Source organism: Dermacentor andersoni, chromosome 1 (assembly GCF_023375885.2).
Source record: "Dermacentor andersoni chromosome 1, qqDerAnde1_hic_scaffold, whole genome shotgun sequence".
Classification (NCBI taxonomy): domain Eukaryota; kingdom Metazoa; phylum Arthropoda; class Arachnida; order Ixodida; family Ixodidae; genus Dermacentor; species Dermacentor andersoni.
The window spans coordinates 358,752,876-358,773,012 of NC_092814.1; the positions used below are offsets into that span (position 1 = coordinate 358,752,876).

At 48.6% G+C, this 20,137-nt stretch overlaps 1 protein-coding gene across 1 annotated transcript; it reads right to left on the reverse strand.

The window, feature by feature from the left end:
• Positions 1-219: 219 nt before the first annotated feature.
• Positions 220-5,084, reverse strand: LOC126516747 (uncharacterized). Its single transcript, XM_050166846.3, has 2 exons — positions 4,503-5,084; positions 220-2,261 (listed from the first exon to the last, which is right to left on the reverse strand). The coding sequence occupies exons 1-2, from the start codon at positions 4,970-4,972 to the stop codon at positions 647-649; spliced, it is 2,085 nt and encodes a 694-aa protein (XP_050022803.1). The 5' UTR covers positions 4,973-5,084; the 3' UTR covers positions 220-646.
• Positions 5,085-20,137: the final 15,053 nt, after the last annotated feature.

Genomic DNA, 20,137 nt, shown 5'->3' on the forward strand with positions numbered 1-20,137 from the left:
ATCGAAATGCGGCCGCCGTGGCCGGGATTCGATCCCGCGACCTCGTGCTCAGCAGCCTAACACCATAGCCACTGAGCAACCACGGCGGGTAAATCTGGTGCGATAATGGCGAGGTTGTCAATTCCACGGAAGTACGTGGCTACCAAGATGTTTCACGTCTAGCATGTAAAGCTGCGGGCAGCCTTGATCTCATAGAAAATGGACGGTCCCGTAGGCGCGTAAATGTAAGCACTCAGTGCATTTATTTCAAAGATTTCTGAACATCTGAGGCAATGTCGAAGCTAAAATCTGGTGTGGAGTATAGAGCAGGCAAACCCGTAATATACCGATGAACATCGGTAACACTGCTAATAACACAGACGCCTACGAGGCTAAAACACAACATGTGGCGAACTCGTGACACCATTCTTCGTAGTAAAGCAGGTTAATGGAATGTAAGAGTAGATACGTTTTAATTGTTTGATGCCAGAGCGCTGAAAACTCAACCTACCACTCACTGAAGGATAGCGTCAATAGACATAAGGACGTGCACACGTAAACAGCGAACAGGACAACGAAATGGTAAATGATTCAATAACCGAATGACTGAATAATAGTAGCAGAGAACACCGCTGCCCTCTTTGTCAGATACTACTCGCGACACTTGCTATAAAATCACGTCATCCCAAAATTTCCTTCCATCGTTTCGCGACGCCTCTTTCAAGGACGAGAGCTCCTGAATTTTCTCGTTCAGGGCTGGGCTATGGTGGACGGTCTCGTAGGCTTTTGCGCAGCGCGGCAAGGAGCGATCGTGGACTACGAAGTGGGCCGCGCACGTGAGGTAGCCTATGTTGCGGCCGATGAGATCTTCGAGGACAAACCTCTCATCTTGCGCTTCTCTGTCAACAGATTCCAAGACTTCCAAGCGTACGATCGTCTTGTTCTCGCGGAAATCTGCAGCGAGGAACTGAACAAACCTTTCGTTTTCAAAAATCTCCCAGGATGCAAAGGATACTTCGCACAGCGTCGCGCTGGCGATCACCTGGTCGGCCAGGAACCACAAGTTGCCCCGGCCTAGACGAAACCCGGTCATTCGCAGCTCTCGTACGCCCGGGTTTGCGAAGATAGCCTCGAGAAGCACGCAGTGAGAACTGTCTTCTGCCCGAAGACAGGGGCTGAGGTCTGGCTTGTAACAACCCCTCAACTTGAGCTCCCTTAGGCCGGTAGCAGTGCGCAAGCAGTTGCTCAACAAGCGCACAGCGGCGTCGTCGCTTAGAACAGCCTGCGTCAGGAGCAGACAGAGTGCATTCAGCTGGTACCAGGAGCACGCCATCTGAACAGTGTTTCGAAACACCTCCAGTCTCGGCTCCCGGAGCGAACTGACGGCCACGTGCCGCAGTCGTTCTGGAAACTCTTGGAGCATATCTAGTGCCACCTCGTCGACAAGGTATTCGCCTTCTATACGGACTCGGTCACTCATTCCGGTCTCCCGTATGACTTGGCAGACTTCCTTCAGTTGCGACAGCGCCACGTCACTGACAGAGATGGTGTCGAGAGATTTGACGGTGGCGGCGGTGTTCAAGAGAGCTCCTAGGACATCTGGCTTGAGTCCCGCGAATCTGAGCGCGAGATACGAGAGTTTCACCCACGTATTGTCGAACCTCTGAAGCCAGGGACAGATAGGTTTGCAGAAGGCGGGACCTGATTGGTCCAAGTCTTTTAGTCGAGCGTCGTCGTGAGGCCACGACGACGCTCTCCAGTGGCAGCCGCTAATGTCGAGGTGTTTGAGCAGCCCACCCTCCCGCGACACGAGACTAGCAAGTAGGCCCGCGTAGTAGGCGTTTAGAAAGAAGCCGGAAAGTTTCAGCCTCGAGAGCGTTCCGCAAACGACGAGCGCTGATGTCATGCACGCTAGATCGCTGTACGTGTTTGCCGAATCCGAACGCCCAACGTGCAGGCTCAGAGAGCACAGGCGAATACTGGTGGTCAGAAAACGGGAGAATATGGGCACTCCGTTCGATATCTGAGAATCAAGAACGCTGCCGTGCAAAGACAGGTTCGCGATTGTGTCGTTATGCCGAAGGGCGGCGAGGAGGCGATGCCTGTTTCCCTCGTCGAAAAAGAGACCCGACATCGAGAGAGTGGCCAGACATTTCGTGTTGTCCAGGAGCGCACAGATCGCGTCCAGCAGGCCCGAGGGCACTGCGCCGGTGCCCCAGATGACCAGTTCTCGCAGGTTCGTCATCGTTGATATCGCCCTGAACATGTCCTCTCGAATGAACCTGCAAAGAAAGGCGGCGCGTTGGTTAACTCATTTCGTACCGCGCCTATATGAATTGATCAATTTGATCTACAGTTCTTCAACACGTTATTAACCATTTCCAGTGGAATACTTCTACAAGCAATATCATACACACCGTCTAAAATGACGCCTGAACATGAACTATTTATCAGATTTGACACTTTGTGGCACATGGGGAAGTCTGGAAAAATTTAAACTTCGATTGAAGATAACGCCGAAACTAGCCTCCAATGCTCGTAGCACTTCCGCAATAAAAAAGACGCAAAATATGCGCTTTCGTGGACTCCGCGACATAACGTTTAAACTCCAGAAGTGAAGCCAGAAGCTCCTGTTGGGTTGTCTAATTTTCCAATCTGACGTCTAGGTTGTTGACCCTAGGTTGTTACGTATGAGTAAGGGCTATTTCGATCATTGTGTGACTAATATCAAGTGCATTTTCCGCTCTCGTGAATTGCTTTCATCCAACAGCGTTTGAACAGCGTATGTACGAGTTATTCCGAGCAATCCTTCCCTGCGTGTGCGGTTTTCACTCACACAAGAACACGGAGTCTATTTCAGACCGACCGATGACCGAACCTTGACTGGCAGTGTAATCTTCAGTTTTCAATACCACCTGTGCAACTGCCCCTATTCATTACTGCACAATATTCCGCAACGCTCCATATTACAGTACACGAACTGCACAAAGCACATGGAGGCTGCAGCGCCAGTTGAACGTGCACTATAGAACAGCTTGTTGCACAGAAACACTTTCGAAAGCAATATGCAAGACAGAGAAGGTTTCTGCCTGCTCCACGATGAGACTTATTTCTCAAGCTAAAGAATGCTGTAAAAAGCGAACCAGGTGCCTTCTGCCATTCGTAACAAATGCCACCTGCGCGATACGGACTCGCCCATTCATACATTTGCAAAACTACTGCTTTCCCGCATAGCATGCGCATCACTATGGCGATCACTGACGCCAAGAAATCTGCATATTACTTTCTTTGCATGGTCTCGGGTATTAAAGTAGAAAACTAAGAGCCAGGCACCATATTTCGTGTATTTCAGATTTCTTTTATACTCTGTACATTTAGGAAAAATAGCAAATCCTTACTTTCATTCGTGTTTCTTGAGGAGCTCCGGAAGTTTCACGTAATTCTCGAAAACTTAGCAATTACTGCTTGCCATCAGTTCGCAGAGCAATCACTAGAAATCGGGCTACATCTTTTATGTATCCTGGCTTACGTTGCAGCAACTACGTCTAGAGATAAACTTTAACACATAAGAGGACAGAAAATGGGCGAAGTTATAGTGGCAAGAGAAGATTAAAAATCTGGGAAATAATCCGTTGAGCGCAACACAAGATCACGCAATACAATAAAACAGACAAACAGTCTGCGCATGCGCGTACTGGGGCATGGAATAGCGCTGGTTATCAATGAGATGAGGTGGGTTAGTTCGTTGCTGGAGCTTGCGCTCATGTTTGCAGCGCGACTTTAATTGCCTTTGCAGCTTCGACCTGCATTCGAGAGGATGACCACTTTCCCTTTTCTTCCCCTCACCTGATGCTGCAGAACGAATTTGTCACGTGCGTGTGTTTCAACTTCACGCTGCAAACATTAACGCAAGCTACTAATGGTTACCGCGACTGCGTAACAACGTTGCAGCGCCTACAAAGCCCGCTTTGATACCAATTCGTCCTCGCTACTTCCTCTGCGTATTCACAGCAAGAGGCCAACGGCAGAATCAGTCATCGTGTAGTGTCATCTCACGCTGTGGGCAGAACATCGGCAGAATGCGAAGTCACCTGTTTGACCAGAAGGCGCCGCAGCTTCAGCGGCACAGAACGTGGTAAAAATTCGTATTCTTCACTAACTTGAGTCTGCGCTCAAGCATGCCAAGCAGTGCCACGTACAGGCTGCACATGCGCAGAGGAGCTAACGTGTCACGCTAACGTGTGACCAGTGGTCAAAAAGTTGTCATTGGAGCCAACGTTTCCACCAAAGCACTTGCCTTCGTTAGGGCAAGTCTCGTACAAGTTGCTGCAATCAACACAAGTCCCCTTGTCGCAACGTTGTCTTAAGCCTAAGTCATCCCTTGTTCGACCGCTGTTCATCGTTTCAAGCCTCAAACTTCCCCTGAACATTGTCCTGCTATCACTGCTAATGCATGACGCAAAACTACAGCACTAATAAAATACGAACCATTCCAAGAGTCGGTGCTCACGAAGCACACGTACCTGTAGTCGCAAAATAGGCTGCCGAGGGTCAACACTCTCAGACTGGTGTTGTTCTGAAGCGCCGAGACGACGCGCTCTCGGTACTCGCCGAGCCCACTTCCTTCGCAGACGACTTCGTCGAGGTGAGCGCTCACGACGCAACAGTGCCGCACCAAGAGCAGGTGGAAGAGAAGCAGAGAGTCGTGACTGCGCACTTCTTGCTTGAGGCCGCAGCTGCCCCTGTGGACGATCCGCACAAGGGACAGCTTTCCGGGTGCGGCGAGTTCACGCAGCTGCAAGCCGACGTGCCAGAGGAATCGATTCCATGCGGACAGCCGTTCGAGAATGTGACAGCAAGACATTGGAATGCCGTCACTGTCGACGCCGCCGCCTTCTGCCGTGCAAGGAATGTCGAGGCCTAATCCCGGGAAACGTAGGTTGATGTCATCAGGACCCAACCCTTTCAGACTGGTGGGGACCCTGTGGCCCATGGCGGGATGTAGCGGTGGCCGTCGAAGGGCGTTCAAGCAATGAGCCAGTCTGCATCTATTCCCAGTGCTTACATACCCTTTCACCGGTCGGACGCGCAGGCATATGTGCCAATCGCTGACTACCGTGCAATCGCTGCAGCTCTATCGGGCACACGGGCTGCTATCTTGTACACGTTCGAAAAGGCGACGTTCGATTTCGCCTCACGCTATTGGACTAGATTGGTCAAGGCCACGATATCGGCGCAGCCTGGACAATCCCGCGAGGCGAAATCGAACGTCGGCTTTTCGAACGTGTACAAGATAGCGGCCCATATGGTATTGGTCCTGAGCCTCTTACCGGCGCAGGCGAAAAATTTCAAAGCTGCAGATTATTGCAGCCACAAATTGAATCTACTGGACTAGACATTCGGCATTTCGTTTTCTTCCTGTCCATGCGCCTGTGAACTAGGGACGTCATTTGCTTCTTACTAACGAAAAGCTTGTCCATAAAGAAAAATGTAGAACGGCGGACGCCCTACGTTACAATAACAAGAAGACGGCTCGTTCCCAAATCGTGCATTCGGCGTCTTAAATCAGCGCGCAGATTAAAAAGAAATAAAAAAAGATGTGAAAAATAACAGTTCGATGTCGGCGTGCTTACTGTTGGAATCTCTTTGCATACAGTGGACGGTGCAAGCGATAAACCCGACCACGGAGTAATATAAACAGGAGCGCCGGCTCGCTTGTCTTTAGATGCTTGTCGCACGGCCAACTAACGGTCCAGGGATAACAGACGCTCAGTATTGCATCGTGCTCTCTGCCCCCGCTCCCCTGCTTTCTCCTACATCGCTTTCCAAGGCACTCATCTCCCTTTCTTCCTTCCCTAACAGTTGATGGTGCTTATGCTGATTTATTGGCATCGAGTTTGAAACGCGGTGGTGCAAATTAGTCACCTAGCCTGCTTTAGTTACTCAGGTATGCTATACATGCACTCTTTTCATTATAGCAATTTTTAATACATCTCTTTAATCTTTTCACACTTCTTCAGAAGTTCTCTATATCTACCTTGCACCGCTACCTATGCCATAACGGATACAGTCGGGTGAATCTCTTCCCTGCTTCTTTTCCACCACAATATACACGTCTCTTGCTTATCTCGACTGCTGACTGGTTCATGCTTCCGTCCACAATAAATTCAAACGCTTCTGCAAGGTGTACGTTCCTTACGGGTCTCACTGGGTGAATCCCTTCGCATCCCATTGGGATGTGCTGAATGGCATCGGGATTTTTGCTGCAGCATTCACATGCCTCATCTTGTTGCGAATATTTACTACGCTATGTTTTTGTCCTTGGGCAACCAGCTCGATCCTCAAATAGCAAAGCACTGACTTTGCGTTATCGTACAAATTTTTCACTCCTAATCTCTTTCTTCCCAATCTTGTAATCCTCCATGGTATTTTTCGTTTCCGTTCATTGCATCCAATTCGCTGCCTCCGTTTCTCTCACTTTCTTTCTGATGACTCCTGGTCGTCTATTTACACTTTCTATTACCCTGTACTTGGTTTCCAACTTTCTTGATCTCTTCCAATCTGCGTCCACGCTTCGTCATCATCATCATTTGTTTTCCGTTAAAGACGACGATGGGGCATTACATAAGGGGGGGGGGGGGGGCATCAGGATAACATAAATGACAACATTGAACAAGAAAAAAAAGACCGAATAAAAGACCAACTGTAACAAGAACCACATATAGAAAAGATATCGTTAAGGCGCGACGGAGGCGAAATTTTTCTCCTGATGTTCATTGACTCGCGATTCAATAAAGTTGTCCCTTCCTGAGGGAAAGACAAAAAGCACAGCAAAACATTAGGTAATAAAAAGGGTTCTACGGCTATCTTTGAATTCTGAAGGGTTTTCTCATTGACAATAGACTCAGGAAGTTTGTTCCAGTCTTCAATAGTGCATGGTAGAAAAGATTGATTAAAGAATTTGGTAGATCCGTGGAGTCGTTGTAAACTACAAGAATGGAATATACCGCGGGAAGTACGATTAGGAAGCGGCAGGAGAACACCATGAATATCCGGAAGATTGTAGTATATTTTGTGGAAAAGAGAAAGACGAGTGATCCTATGGCGCACTACTGAAGATGGAAGACCTAGGGATGATTTGATACTGCAAATACTAATATTCCTGTCATATTTAGAAGTGATAAACCGTGAGGTGAGGCTCTGAATTACTTCTAACGCGTTGATTAAATAAGCTTGACGGGTGCTCCAGCTGGAGGATGCTTAAACAAATCTGGTGCGGATTAAAATTTACGTAGGCTAGCTAACGAATGAAAGAGGGAGAAAGAGCGAAGGATCGTCTGATGAAGCCGAGGGACTTGGAGGTACGAGCAGCGAGCTTGAGTATTTCTGACCAGGATACGTTGTTAGTGATTGTTACTCGAAGATAGCGATAAGAATCAACTTGCTCAATACTAATTGAACTAAGGGAATATAAATAGATATCGCTAACCCTTTTCCGAGAAAGCTGCATGAATTTACATTTAGAAACATTTAAAGACATTTGCCATAAAGCGCACCAATTCTCAGTTTTATGGAAGTTATCCTGAAGTTTGGACTGATCACTGCTGAAAGCAATTCTTCAATAAGGGACGCAATCATCTGCAAGAAGTCGTATAGTAGAGGAGAGATTATTTGGAAGATCATTTATAAATATCAAAAACAAGAAGGACCTAGAACCGACCCTTAGGGACCGCCTGATATTACGTCGCAATTTTAGACTCCTGATTTTCAATAACAGTGAACTGAGAACAATTAGTCAGAAAGCACTCAATCCATGATAATATTAGAGGGTCAAGGTGAAGCCGAGAAAGTTTTGTCAATAAACCAATGTAGGCTACGCGGTCGAAGCCTTTAGCGAAATCAAGAAAGATCACGTCTGTCTGAAAAGAAGAATCCATGTTGACGTGAATATGAGTAGTATATTCAAACAGTAGTGTGTCACACGACAGGCCTTTCAGGAAGCCATGTTGTTTGGAAAAGAAAATGTGTTTTTATCAAGATGGAATGTGAAATTTGAATATATAATGTGCTCTAGGAGTTTGCAAGCGATGCAGGTGATAGTTTGATGGGTCAGAACGATTACCAGATTTGAAAACAGGAACTTTACTTATTTTCCAACGCTTCGGAACAGAATTGTCACAAATTTATTGTGCAAGAATGATTTTGGAAAATTTTGCTGGAAACGAAATTAGTACTCGAATACTTTTGATGGAATATTATTGGGACCCGGGGCGCTGGAAACCATGGGCTCATCAATAAGTTTCATAATTCCTTCGGCGGTAATTAGTACAGGATCCATCTGGACAAAACTATAAGGAGGTAGGCAGTTTGCGGGAAGTGAGGTTTCCAGAGTAAGAACAGAACTAAGGTAGGAGTTCATAACATCAGACTGGAATTCAAGAGGAACCGGGGGTTCATGGGGATTAGATTAATGTTGATGAGTGCGCTGTTTTTCAGCTAAAGTAAGTTCCAGAATTTTAAAGAGTTATTGCGGAGCACGTTCACCAGGTCCAGGTGTTGGAATTTTTTGAACGCCTTAATCCAGTCCTATACTGGTGTAAGCATTCAAAGTATTTCTGCCATTTATCACTAGAATTTATTCGTTTAGCATCTCGGAATAGACGCTTCTTTCTTTCATAATCTTCTGACGTCATTCGGGAACCAGGGCCTGCTGACATCACCGTTTATGCGAACTAGTGGTACATGAGTGTCTATAAGCGCAAGAATTGTCTGCTTGTATAGTGACCACTTTGGTGTGCAGACCTAGAATATGCTGATCGGGAGGATAAATTATAGAAGATATCAAGTTCCGCATAGAATGCTGTAAAATTGACCCTTTTGTAGTCGCGTATGAACTTTGTCTGAAGTTGGCGGCCAGAAAAAACGTCAAAAAGGATCAGGTTGTGATCACTAAGCCCTTTTATGCACTGCGGTGATTGAATCGTATCAGGATTCGAAACTACAAGTCGAGATCGTTAGAGCCACGAGTTGTAACTGTGATTATTTAACAGGGGAAACAAAAGAGTCAGATCTAAGAAATATTTCGTTTGGCGACTCGTTGCATTAAGAGTAGACCAGTCAACGTCGGGAAAGTTGAAATCCCCCCATAATAATAAATTTGCTTTAGGAAAGCGTGACTGCAAGTCTAATAGAACTGTATAAAGCTGATTCATTAATGAAATATTGCAGTCATGCGCCCGGTAGCACGAAACAAGTAAAACAGATTGTGAAACAAGGAATATGGTAATGCAGATAATTTCATGTTGGGTGTTTATTGCAACAGGACTCAAAGCCAAGTTCGCTTTCACAAGGACAGGAACACCGCCGCCACGCCTACCAGCCCTATCAAGTCTATGAACTGTGTAGGATTTATCGGCAGGAACTAGTTTAATATCTTTCATTTCGAGAGATGGCCACGATTCAGTAAAAACGGCGATATCAATAAAGTGATCCTCGATTAGCGCATGCGCTGTCTGTTTTTTTTTTTTTAATATAACTTGGACCGTTATCTACCACCATAGACACATTATGGTAGGACGGCAATACTTTTTTGGTGGTAGTACGACGAGCACGTGGCAAGGAGGGCAGTGAAAACCGTCCTGAAGGTCATTCTAATTGCTATGGCTTGTCTTCAATGACGGAGCCAGGGTCAGCGTCATAAATGTATTGTTCATTATCAATCTGCAGTTCGTTGAAGCGAATTTTGAATGGGGTGTTCAACTGCTGAACGTATGAGTAAAGTTTCCTCCGAGCTGTTTGCACTTGCTCAGAAAAATTTGCGTGGATCGAGAGCGATGATCCCTTCAGTTTGGAAGTGACGGAAAGAACCTTAAATTTGTCTTTAAAGTGTGTAAGCTTAACCATAATGGTGTGGTTTTTGCCCCAGCCTATGTACGCATTCGATTTCAGAGCCAACGACAGCAACATCAAGCTTTTGAGCACAGAAGGAAATTGGGTCTCGGACTGCTCCCACGATTCACGATGATTCTCTGGGATTCCAAAAATTACTAATCTGACCTGCGAAGGCGGTTTTCAGCGTCGTCACACTTTACTGCCAGAGCCTTGATGTCGGAAGATAGTTTTGCAACGGCCGTGCTGGCGATTGATAGTGAGCATTCACCAGCAGTTTGAAGATCTGCTGCAGTTTTTTCAAGAACGTCAACACGCGATGGTACGCTCCTAATGAGGTTTTCGATTTTAGTTTGAGTTGGTCGGATGATTGTGAGTTCATTTAGCATAAAATTCTGCGAGTGCTCCAAACGAGCAAGAGAGCCGGCAATGGTTTCTAAAGTAGGAGGATTAGAGCAAGGATTCTATTGAATGTCACCCGAAATAATTTCTAAAGGGTGCATGGCATGAGCTGTGAAGCAGTACAGACTAAGCACTTTATACAGCCTTCGCTGACAATAGCAAAGCAAGTCAGTGGGGCACGCTACCGCTAAAAGAAAGGGGTCGTCGCAACGACAACAAGAAGCTTTCGCCAGATAACTAACCTGCAGAACGAAGCGCGCTGATTTCAAGGAAATCATAGCGGCGGCGTGCCCGAACTCATAATGCAGCGCGGGCTGTTTAAATAGTCTTGGCGGACCGTCCAGGCGGATAGTAACTCGTGGTTGCCAGATACACGTTTTTCAGGTACACATTTACCCAGCAATTCTGGACATTTCCTCCAGTTTTCTTTTTTTGCCACCACGTGGCGTATCGACCTTAAAGAATTCGAAATTCGCGCCATGGACGTATGCCGTGATGCACGCCTAAAGAAAACACAATAAAAAGAAGCCCACCTTGAGACTGCTGCTTCACCTCGGGAGTTGGAAACGAGTGCGCTTATGTATCAGCCTTATCTCGATGACGACCAGCTACTTCCTCGACTGGCAATGAATCTGTAGCGACAATCCGTCACTTCGCCGTGCCTCGTAATGGGATCACTGCCCCTTGCCCCGGAAGTCCAGTTTGCCTCGCCGTGGTGGTCATTGCACCCTTGCTCTTTCTTGAAACCGAGATGGTTGCCCAACTTGGGCGCACCCACAGTCACTCGCCAAAACTGCTTTTACTTTGGATAAAGCCACTCGACTCTCAGGTCCCAACCTGCCAAAACATGTATTCCTTGCCTCCACTAAATCGAGCTGCCTACAAGTGGTGAGCAAGGACAGTTATGTTTTTTTCTTACACTAGCCATGGACGACGCTGCTCCTACTCCTGCTGACAGAGGTGACGCCACGATTACGCCTCCTGTAAGCGCCGCAACGCCACGGCTTCCCAGGTTTTGCCCCAAGAATCCCCGATTTTGGTTTATGCAAGTAGAAGCCGGAAAGGGCCTGAGGGTGCGCAGGTATATAAATATGAAGTATGTCTTCTGAAATAAAATAGTTGCGAGTGCAGCAAGTGTCGTGTGTTCTTGTGTCTTCGCCGTGTCCGTGTCAGTGTGCTGCTTCACCAGCAAGGTATGATGAAGTTAGAGGCCCGTTTTGAACTTCCGCTCATCCCTTCAAAGACAGCAAAGTACCTGCACGTCGTCGCTGCGCTACCCTCCGACATCGCCGATGTCATAGACGGCTTCCTAGTAGGTACACCTTCTGCCACAGCATGCAACGACCTGAAACGCACAGTCCTGCTGCGTCATCACAACACTGTAGGCTCCAACGTTAGGTTCCCAGAGCTCCTCTCCGAGGAACTCGGCGACTGACGACCATCACAATTCCTACACCGGTTACGTCAGTTACTGGGTGACCACTCTGTAAACGAGAGCCAGCTTCCCATTTTGCGCGAGCTCTTTTTGCTGCGCCTCCCACAGTCCGCACGCATGGTGCTGGCGGGTTCCGACTAGACGAGTCTCGATCGGTTAGCTGCACTCGGTCACCCCATATGCGACTGCTCGTCTGCGGCACAGCTATCTATCACCGCTGCGAGAGTCTCAGAGCGGGGAGACCGACTCTCGCGCGTGGAGGAAACAGTCGACCGCCTTACCAGTGCACTGGAGAAGCTGACGACGGTGGGCAACATTGGCGACCAACTTCGCCGCAAGCATTCGCATTCACAGTGTCGCAGCGTACCTAGAGACTCGCAGCGGCACTTGTGCTGGTACGATCGTCGCTTTCGCGAACAAGCAAGTCGCTGTACCCAGCACTGTTTGTGTACGGGAAACGCACCGGCTAATTGCTAGCGACAACATGCGACATCACCCCTCGCGCAAGCTGCCCATTCTTCGTAGTCGACCACATCACCGGCACCCGCCTCCTCGTCGACACGAGAGCCGAGCTGCTATCGTTCCCACCAGGGCCGCAGATCGCCAACGCAGCAAGTCTACACCCACGCTCCACGCAACGAACAGCACTGCAATCGCGTCGTATGTGCTCTGGTCAATAACTCTAGGCATCGGACTCCATCGCTTGCCCAGATGGGTGTTTCTGATCGCCGACGTCAGCTTTGCCGTATTGGTAGCAGACTTCCTCAGCCATTTCAACCTAAATTTGAGTGTTCTCGATCGGCGCCTAAAGGATAACGTCACATCCCTCGATGTACTTGGCCGGCAGTCCAACCTTACCGCATCTGGCATCCTTACATTTCGGCTGGTCTCAACGTAGGACAAGATACTTGCTGAATACCTACAACTCACGAAGCCCCGAAACGATGCGCTGCCTGTGAAACACAAGGTGACGCATCATATCACCACCCCCATCCCTCCGGTCGCTGCCTGGCCAAGGTTGGAAGTCGCCCGCCATGAGTTCGAACACACGCTTCAGCTCGGCATTATTCGTCCTTCCTTCAGCAATTGGTCTTCGCCTCTCCATCTGGTTCCAAAGCAGGACAGTGGCGACTGGCGGCCTTGTGGTGATTACCGAGCTTGGAATGCCATCACTACTCCGGATCAATATCCCCTTCCCCACATACATGATTTCGGCGCTTGTCACGGAGGAACCAAAATATACAGCAAGATCACTTTGATGAGCGCGTACCACGGAAGATAGCGAAGTACGTGTCAAACCAAGCGATCACTACTCCATTTGGCCCATTTGAGTTTGTCTGTATGCGGTTTTACGGTTTGAAGAATGCGGCGCAAACTTTTCAGAGGTTCTTGGACAAAGTTAAGCGGGGACTCCCGTTTATTTTAGTCTACCTTGACGATATTCTCGTTGCAAGTCGCACAGACGAAGAGCACAAAGCCTTCTATTCGCCTTCTATTTGACCAACTGGATTAACACGGCCTGGTCCTAAAGTTCAAGAAATGCATTTTCGGCGTTGAAGCCCTGGATTTTCTCGGCCATTGCATTTTATCCCAAGGCATCAAGCTACTGGAATCACGGGTGTGGGCAATCGAGGACTTCCCCTCTCCAACCTCCCTCTGAAAGTTGCGCGAGTTTCTGGTGCTCTAAATTTTCACAGGCTCTTCATACCATCCTGTGTACAAGTTTTTCAGCTGCTTACTGACCTGCTGCGTCGCGACTCCAAAAAAAAAAAAGCCTACCTTCCACTGGTCTTCTAAACACTCTTTCCAGGAAGCCAAAACGCGGTTGACGACGGCAGTGTTGCTGATTCATCCGTTGCCCGACGGGCCAACTCGCCTTATGGTAGACGCGTCGACCACGGCAGTGGATGTAGTACTGCAGCAGCACGATGGCACAGACTGGAGGCCGCTGGGCTTCTTAAAGCGCCTCAAACCTACAGAAGCTTGCTACAGCACCTTCAGGAGGAAAATGTTGGCAATCTATTGCGCTGTCAAGCATTTCCTTTATTATTATTTTTTTAAGGCTGTACTTTTACATTCTCACCGGCCACAAGCAGTTAACCTTCGTTTTCAAGAACAGCAGTTCCTCGCACTCAGAACGTGAGCTTCGGCAACTTTCCTTTATCTCCGAATTTTCTACGAGCACCCGCCATATGTCTGGGACCAAAAATCAGGCCACTGATGCACTGTCGCGGATCGGCGCTGTGCCTGCAGGCCTTGTGGATTTCCAAGAACTAGACTCCGCCCAGCAAAGCAAACCCGAGCTGCGCCAATTGCGGGAAAAAGGCTAGTCGCTCCATCTTGCGGAGATTCCGCTTCCCTACACAACAACTTTGGCCACATGTGGCACATCGCAGGCAGCTTCTCGCTCGTTCGTGCCCCATCAGTTCGGCGGCCAGTATTCGATTCACTGCAAGGGCTAAGCGATCCCGGCATCAGAGCGACATAGATGCTTATCACAGACCGCTTCGTCTCGCCAGGGATCAAAAAAGATGTGTGTAAGGTGGGCAAGAAGCTCTCAAGCCTGTCCAGCCGTGAAAGTGACCCGACACACGAGTTCAGTGGTGCAGCCGTTTCGACCTCCATAGAGCCGTTTCGATCACGTGCATTTAAACTTCGTGCGTCTCTTCCGCCCTGCCAATGCTTCAGGCACCTCCTCACGTGTGTCGACAGGTACTCAAGGTTGCCCGAGGCGACGCATCTACTAGACATCACGGCCGAAACAGTGGGGGAAGCATTTGTTGCTACGTGAGTACCACGGTACGGTGACCCTTTTCACAAAACTACTGACCGATGCCGGCAATTCCAAAGCTCGCTTTTTGTGCCGTGGCAAGACTGCTCGGCATGCGCCTTCATAACACCACGGCTTACTACCCACAGAACAACGGCACCGTCTTGCGTGTGCACTGACAACTGAAGGCGTCATTGACCGCCACGCTCGACATACAGCACTAGGTGGAAAGGCTGCCCCTGGTACTACTGGGCCTGCGAACATCAATCAATGATGAAGTAGGAGTCAGCGCAGCCGATATGCGCTATAGTCAGCAATCCGGGTTTCAAGCCCGTTTCTTTGGCTCCAAGCAAGACACTCCACCAGCGGTCATGCAGCACTTAATGGCTACAATTCTGGCTCGACCAGCTTTGACGTACACTCCCCCGTATCGTCCGCAGGCAGCCCGTGTTTCCCGACAATGGACACGATCACACGCGTCTTCCTGCGACGCGACTCTATCAAGCCACCATTGACTCCTTGCTATCAAGGCCCCTTTCATTTGGTTGCGCGTTCAGAGAAAACCTTGAAGATTGATGTTCGTGGCACAGACAGTGTCTTGCCACCGCGTGAAACCAGCCTATCTTGAACATTATCTCTTCATTCCTTCCGCCATTCACACCTAAGCCTCCAGCATTCTAGGGTGGAGGGGGAGCCGCTGTAGCGACCGTCCGTCACTTCGCCGTGCCTCACCATGGGGATCATTGCCCCCTGCTCTTTCTTGGAGCCGAAGCGACAGCCCCGACTCGACAAATCTCGACACTCGTCACCACAGCCACTCGACAAATCTGCTTTTACTTTTGAATAAATCTTGTCGACTCTCTGTCCTCAAGCTGTCTAAATGGGTATTCCTTGCCTTCGGTAAACTGAGCTCCCAACAACCTCGTCACATAGCTCCCGGCTTTATGTAGTCCGTGTCACCGCCCAAGCACACCGTACAGATGCTTAACCAGCGAAGCTGTAACGTGGGAACCCAGTGTTCATCACTGGGTTAATCACGACGGTTCATTGAACGACGACTTGGTAGGTGCCGGATACTCGATACGCTGTTGCTGCTTGCGCTCGGCTGCACGATCCTCTTCTTGTGCCCGGGCTGCAGCATCGGCATGGCCTAGACGAGCTCGTTCCCGGTTCCGCTCGCGGCGTTGCCGATCAAAAGGTGCCTGCCCCTCAGAAGTACGTATGACGAGTGGCCTACCTATTTCGGAGTCGGAGAAAAACTGCTGCGCGCGCGCTCCGCAGCGAAAGCGATCAACGACGTAACCATAGAGAAAGAAATTCAGCAAGAGGGGACACTCGGCAAAAGCTGGCAACAGGAAACACGTCAGGCCTAGTGTCAACTCCATCCGTTAGGTGACGGGAGCATCAGAAAAAAAAGATTGTGAAATGAACTTACAGACGACGTTTTATTTTTTTTTTATTCTTTACCACTAAAACTAAAAAGTTCTGCGTGTAAATGAACTTATACTTTGCGACTTATTTTTCTTGCGTTGCCCCGCACAAAGCTTGCGGCACGCCACGTCATGCGTCAGACATGCCACAGGAGCGAGCGAGGCCGTCTGCGCATGTGAAGCTCGCGAGCTCGACGACCCGTCTGTTTTGGACGTAGCCCGTTTTTTGTGCTCCCGGCGTTCTCTTGTGTGCCGTCTGCATTTCAACATGGCACCGCTGCACTGCTGGACTACAGCAAGGTGAGAAATTTTGTTTGACAGTCTGCGACGCACTTCAAGCACATTTAGGCTTACTGCACAAAACTGAACCTATATCCTATATAGTCATCGAAAAACACCTCCACCGTCCAAGCCTAGTTAATTTGAGTTAATTACTCGTACTGGGAGATGTTTGCGACGCTTTCTATGAGCCCAAGCATAATTATAACTGATTTCGGTAGTTTTTGGGCACGCTCGCCGCACCTGGCTTTGTGTCGAAAACAACCTCGGCCGTGTGACGCAGTTTCGCGTGTACTGAATCTTACCGGGACAAGTTCTGGCGCTTTCCCTGACCCCAAACATAATTGTAGCATTTTCTTTATGAAATTGCACGTGACACAGATTCGGTGGAGGCTTGTAAAGATCGTTCGCAATAATTATTACAAATAATAAAACGATTCCGCGTCAAAGCCGCGCGTGGTTCAGCAGTAAAGCGAAAAAAAAAAAAAGAGAAAATGCCGCCCTGATCAGCGGAGCCGGCGTGGCGTCTACCAACTGGCGTTCAAAACGCGCGCGCCCGAAACCGAAACCCGAAGGTATTAACACTATCCGCTTGGTGCGCTACAGTCGATTCGGCTGCTGGGCTCTACGGGGAACCAGCGCTGAAGTTTTCGCGACGCCTGCAGCGCCGCCCTGGCGGCCAGAACGTGCACAATTCAACTGCTCCCGCGGACGAAAATTGCTACTGGTAGTGGCGTTGCGTGCCCTGGAAGTCGAAGGAAAACAAAAGGACGCCGACAATACTGTTGCGTATACAAGTGCCACAACTACGTCGGGATGAGGGAGGATGTATCCTGCGTTTTTCCATCTAAACCCTACGAACAAGAACGGAGGCGGCGTTGGATCCAAGCAGTCAGGCGAGCGGAGTAAGTTCCCGTCTTGTCGCCCTGTCAAGCAGTGTCGGGCTGGTTTCTAAATCGAATTTCCCGTGTATGCTTGGTTTATTCGATAGTGAAGACGGTCAGCCATGGCAGACAGTACCAAACAGCAGAATCTGCAGTCGGCATTTCGTCGGAAACAAAATGAGCAATAGCATGCACCATCCGGCATATGTACCAACCATTTTTCCTTCGCAATACCACCGCCAAGCCCCTTCTAACGCCACCGCACGAAGCGAACGATACGAAAGGTAAATATTATCTATTCATTGCCAAGAATTATGGGAAGGGAAGCTGCCTTGTAATACGAGTTGTGTGCGCATACTGCCGGCGCACGCGCGACTAAGCCGCCTATGTGTTTTTAACAATGCGCATGCGGATGTTTGTCGGGTGCAGTTTGTCGGGTGCGTACCATGGCCACGTACGCTTATATCGCCTTCCATTTCTCTACCACGGGTGCGCTTTAAAACCACGGCGCTGCAATTTTGCTTCAGAGACTTTCCTTTCCTTCCTTCTTCGCCTCCCTTAAACTGGCTCTCTCAACTACTACACGCAGAGACAAAGCAACAGCGCGCGCATTAGATACCATAGATGAGATGAATATTTACAATTATTATTAGGATTATAATTATATTCGAGTGCTGATTGCCGGGCTATCGTTTGTTAACGAAGCTTTCCCTCAAGTCTAAATATTTTAAGGCAGTTTGTCGTGTGCGTATCATGGTCACGCACGCTTATATCGCCTTCCGTTTCTCTACCACGGGTGCGCTTTAAAACCACGGCGCTGCAATTTTGCTTCAGAGACTTTCCTTTCCTTCCTGCTTCGCCTCCTTTAAACTGGCTCTCTCAACTACTACACGCAGAGACAAAGCAACAGCGCGCGCATTAGATACCATAGATGAGATGAATATTTACAATTATTATTAGGATTATAATTATATTCGAGTGCTGATTGCCGGGCTATCGTTTGTTAACGAAGCTTTCCCTCAAGTCTAAATATTTTAAGGCAGTTTGTCGTGTGCGTATCATGGTCACGCACGCTTATATCGCCTTCCGTTTCTCTACCACGGTTGCGCTTTAAAACCACGGCGCTGCAATTTTGCTTCAGAGACTTTCCTTTCCTTCCTTCTTCTCCGCCCTTAAACTGGCTCTCTTAACTACTACACGCAGAGACAAAGCAACAGCGCGCGCATTAGATCCCATAAATGAGATGAAAATTTACAATTATTATTAGGGTTAAAATTATATTCGAGTGCTGATTGCTGTGCTATCGTTTGTTAACGAAGCTTTCCCTCAAGTCTAAATATTTTAAGGCAGTTTGTCGTGTGCGTATCATGGCCACGCACGCTTATATCGCCTTCCGTTTCTCTACCACGGGTGCGCTTTAAAACCGCGGCGCTGCAGTTTTGCTTTCCTTTCCTTCCTTCTTCTCCGCCCTTAAACTGGCTCTCTTAACTACTACACGCAGAGACAAAGCAACAGCGGGCGCATGCGATCCCATAGATGAGATGAATATATATATATATATATAGAGAGAGAGAGAGAGAAAACTATCAGTCATAGCTCTCGTAGTATAGCCCTCTGGGCCGTTTCCTTTTTTTTTCATTCGAAAGTAGTCCTATTAGGATTATTATAATTACACGAAGGTATTTCGCCCTCGTCAGCAGCAGTCCTTGAGATAGTTATTCTGGCGGCTAGCTTCCCACGCTATGCGTGCCGCCATCGCACCTGGTTAAGCTTCTCCTAGACGCTAGAGTTATACTATGTCCGCGCAACCTTGAGCGATCGGAACGCGCGTTTTCCCCTCTTGGCCGGCGGGGACGGGAGGCTTTGTTCCGGCCGCAGAGCCATCCACGTCTCAGTAAAGTGCCTGGTGGTGGTCTCGTGCGGACGATGCCCTCTCGGTGAGCGCATATTTCCCCTCATCTTTTAAGAGGTTCAATACTTACAAGCATTTGTCTCGCCCCCGCAAGGGCACCTTGAGACTCAAGGTGATGGTGCTTGGCGCCACCACGGACCCTTAGCCCCCATACCGAAGCTGTAATCCGCACCGTGGCGAGAGGTTGTAAGGTGAAGGGTAGAAACCATGAACGGTGGCGGTCGGGGCCATGGTCAAGCCCCGGCCGACGGGCTCCCCGTCTGTTTACCAGGTGGGGGGCTCCGGGACCTTCTTGTGTCTATAAGGGTGAAACACAGGTGACACAATAGGAACCCTTAATCCATACATGCCGCATGGATTCTCAATTTCCCCCTCTAAAAAAACGATCGGAACCGGAAACGGTACCGCACCGAATGAATCAAAGTTCCAACTCATAAATGTGCAGAAAATTTTCCACAGTTCCTGGTAGTTCACGCTGTTGAGCAAAAGGTTCCAGTGGCCACTCTATCAGTGTTTGTACTACAAAAGTGGCTAGTAGCTAACATAGGCGAAGAATATGAAGCAAAAAAACTGTCCTCAGGAGATCTGCTTGTAGAAGTCAAATCCAAAAAGCAGAGTGATGCGTTAATCGCACAAAAGAAGCTTGCTGACCTTAACATTACTGTAACACCTCACAGAAGCCTGAACAGCGTTCAGGGAGTAATTCCTGAGCGGCTGCTAATGACAGAAAACGAAAATGAGCTCCTTGAGAATTTGCGAGACCAAGGAGTAACGTCCCTGCGCCGCATAAATATAAAGCGCAATGGCGAAGAAAAAACAACACCTCACATCGTGCTAACATTCGGCAGCACTCGCTTGCCCGAGTCTGTCCGGGTTGCATTCATCAGGTGCCCAGTGCGCCCATACATCCCTAACCCTAGGAGATGTTTCAAATGCCAAAGGTATGGCCATGGCAGCAACACATGTAGAGGCAAGGAGACCTGTGCGAAATGCGCCGAAACCGAACACAATACTGACAACTGCCAAGCAAGTGAAACAAAGTGTGCAAATTGCAACGGTCCACATGCAGCGTACTCACGAACCTGTGAAGTATTCAAAAAAGAAAAACAAATAATCAATCTAAATGTACGAGAAAACATATCTTACCCTGAGGCAAGG

Excerpts from the sequence above, each read along its gene's own strand:
- LOC126516747 (XM_050166846.3), bottom strand. The coding sequence starts at position 4,972 with ATGGGCCACAGGGTCCCCACCAGTCTGAAAGGGTTGGGTCCTGATGAC. Across the intron at positions 2,262-4,502 it reads AGCCTATTTTGCGACTACAG|GTTCATTCGAGAGGACATGT; the intron begins GTACGTGTGCTT and ends CTTTCTTTGCAG.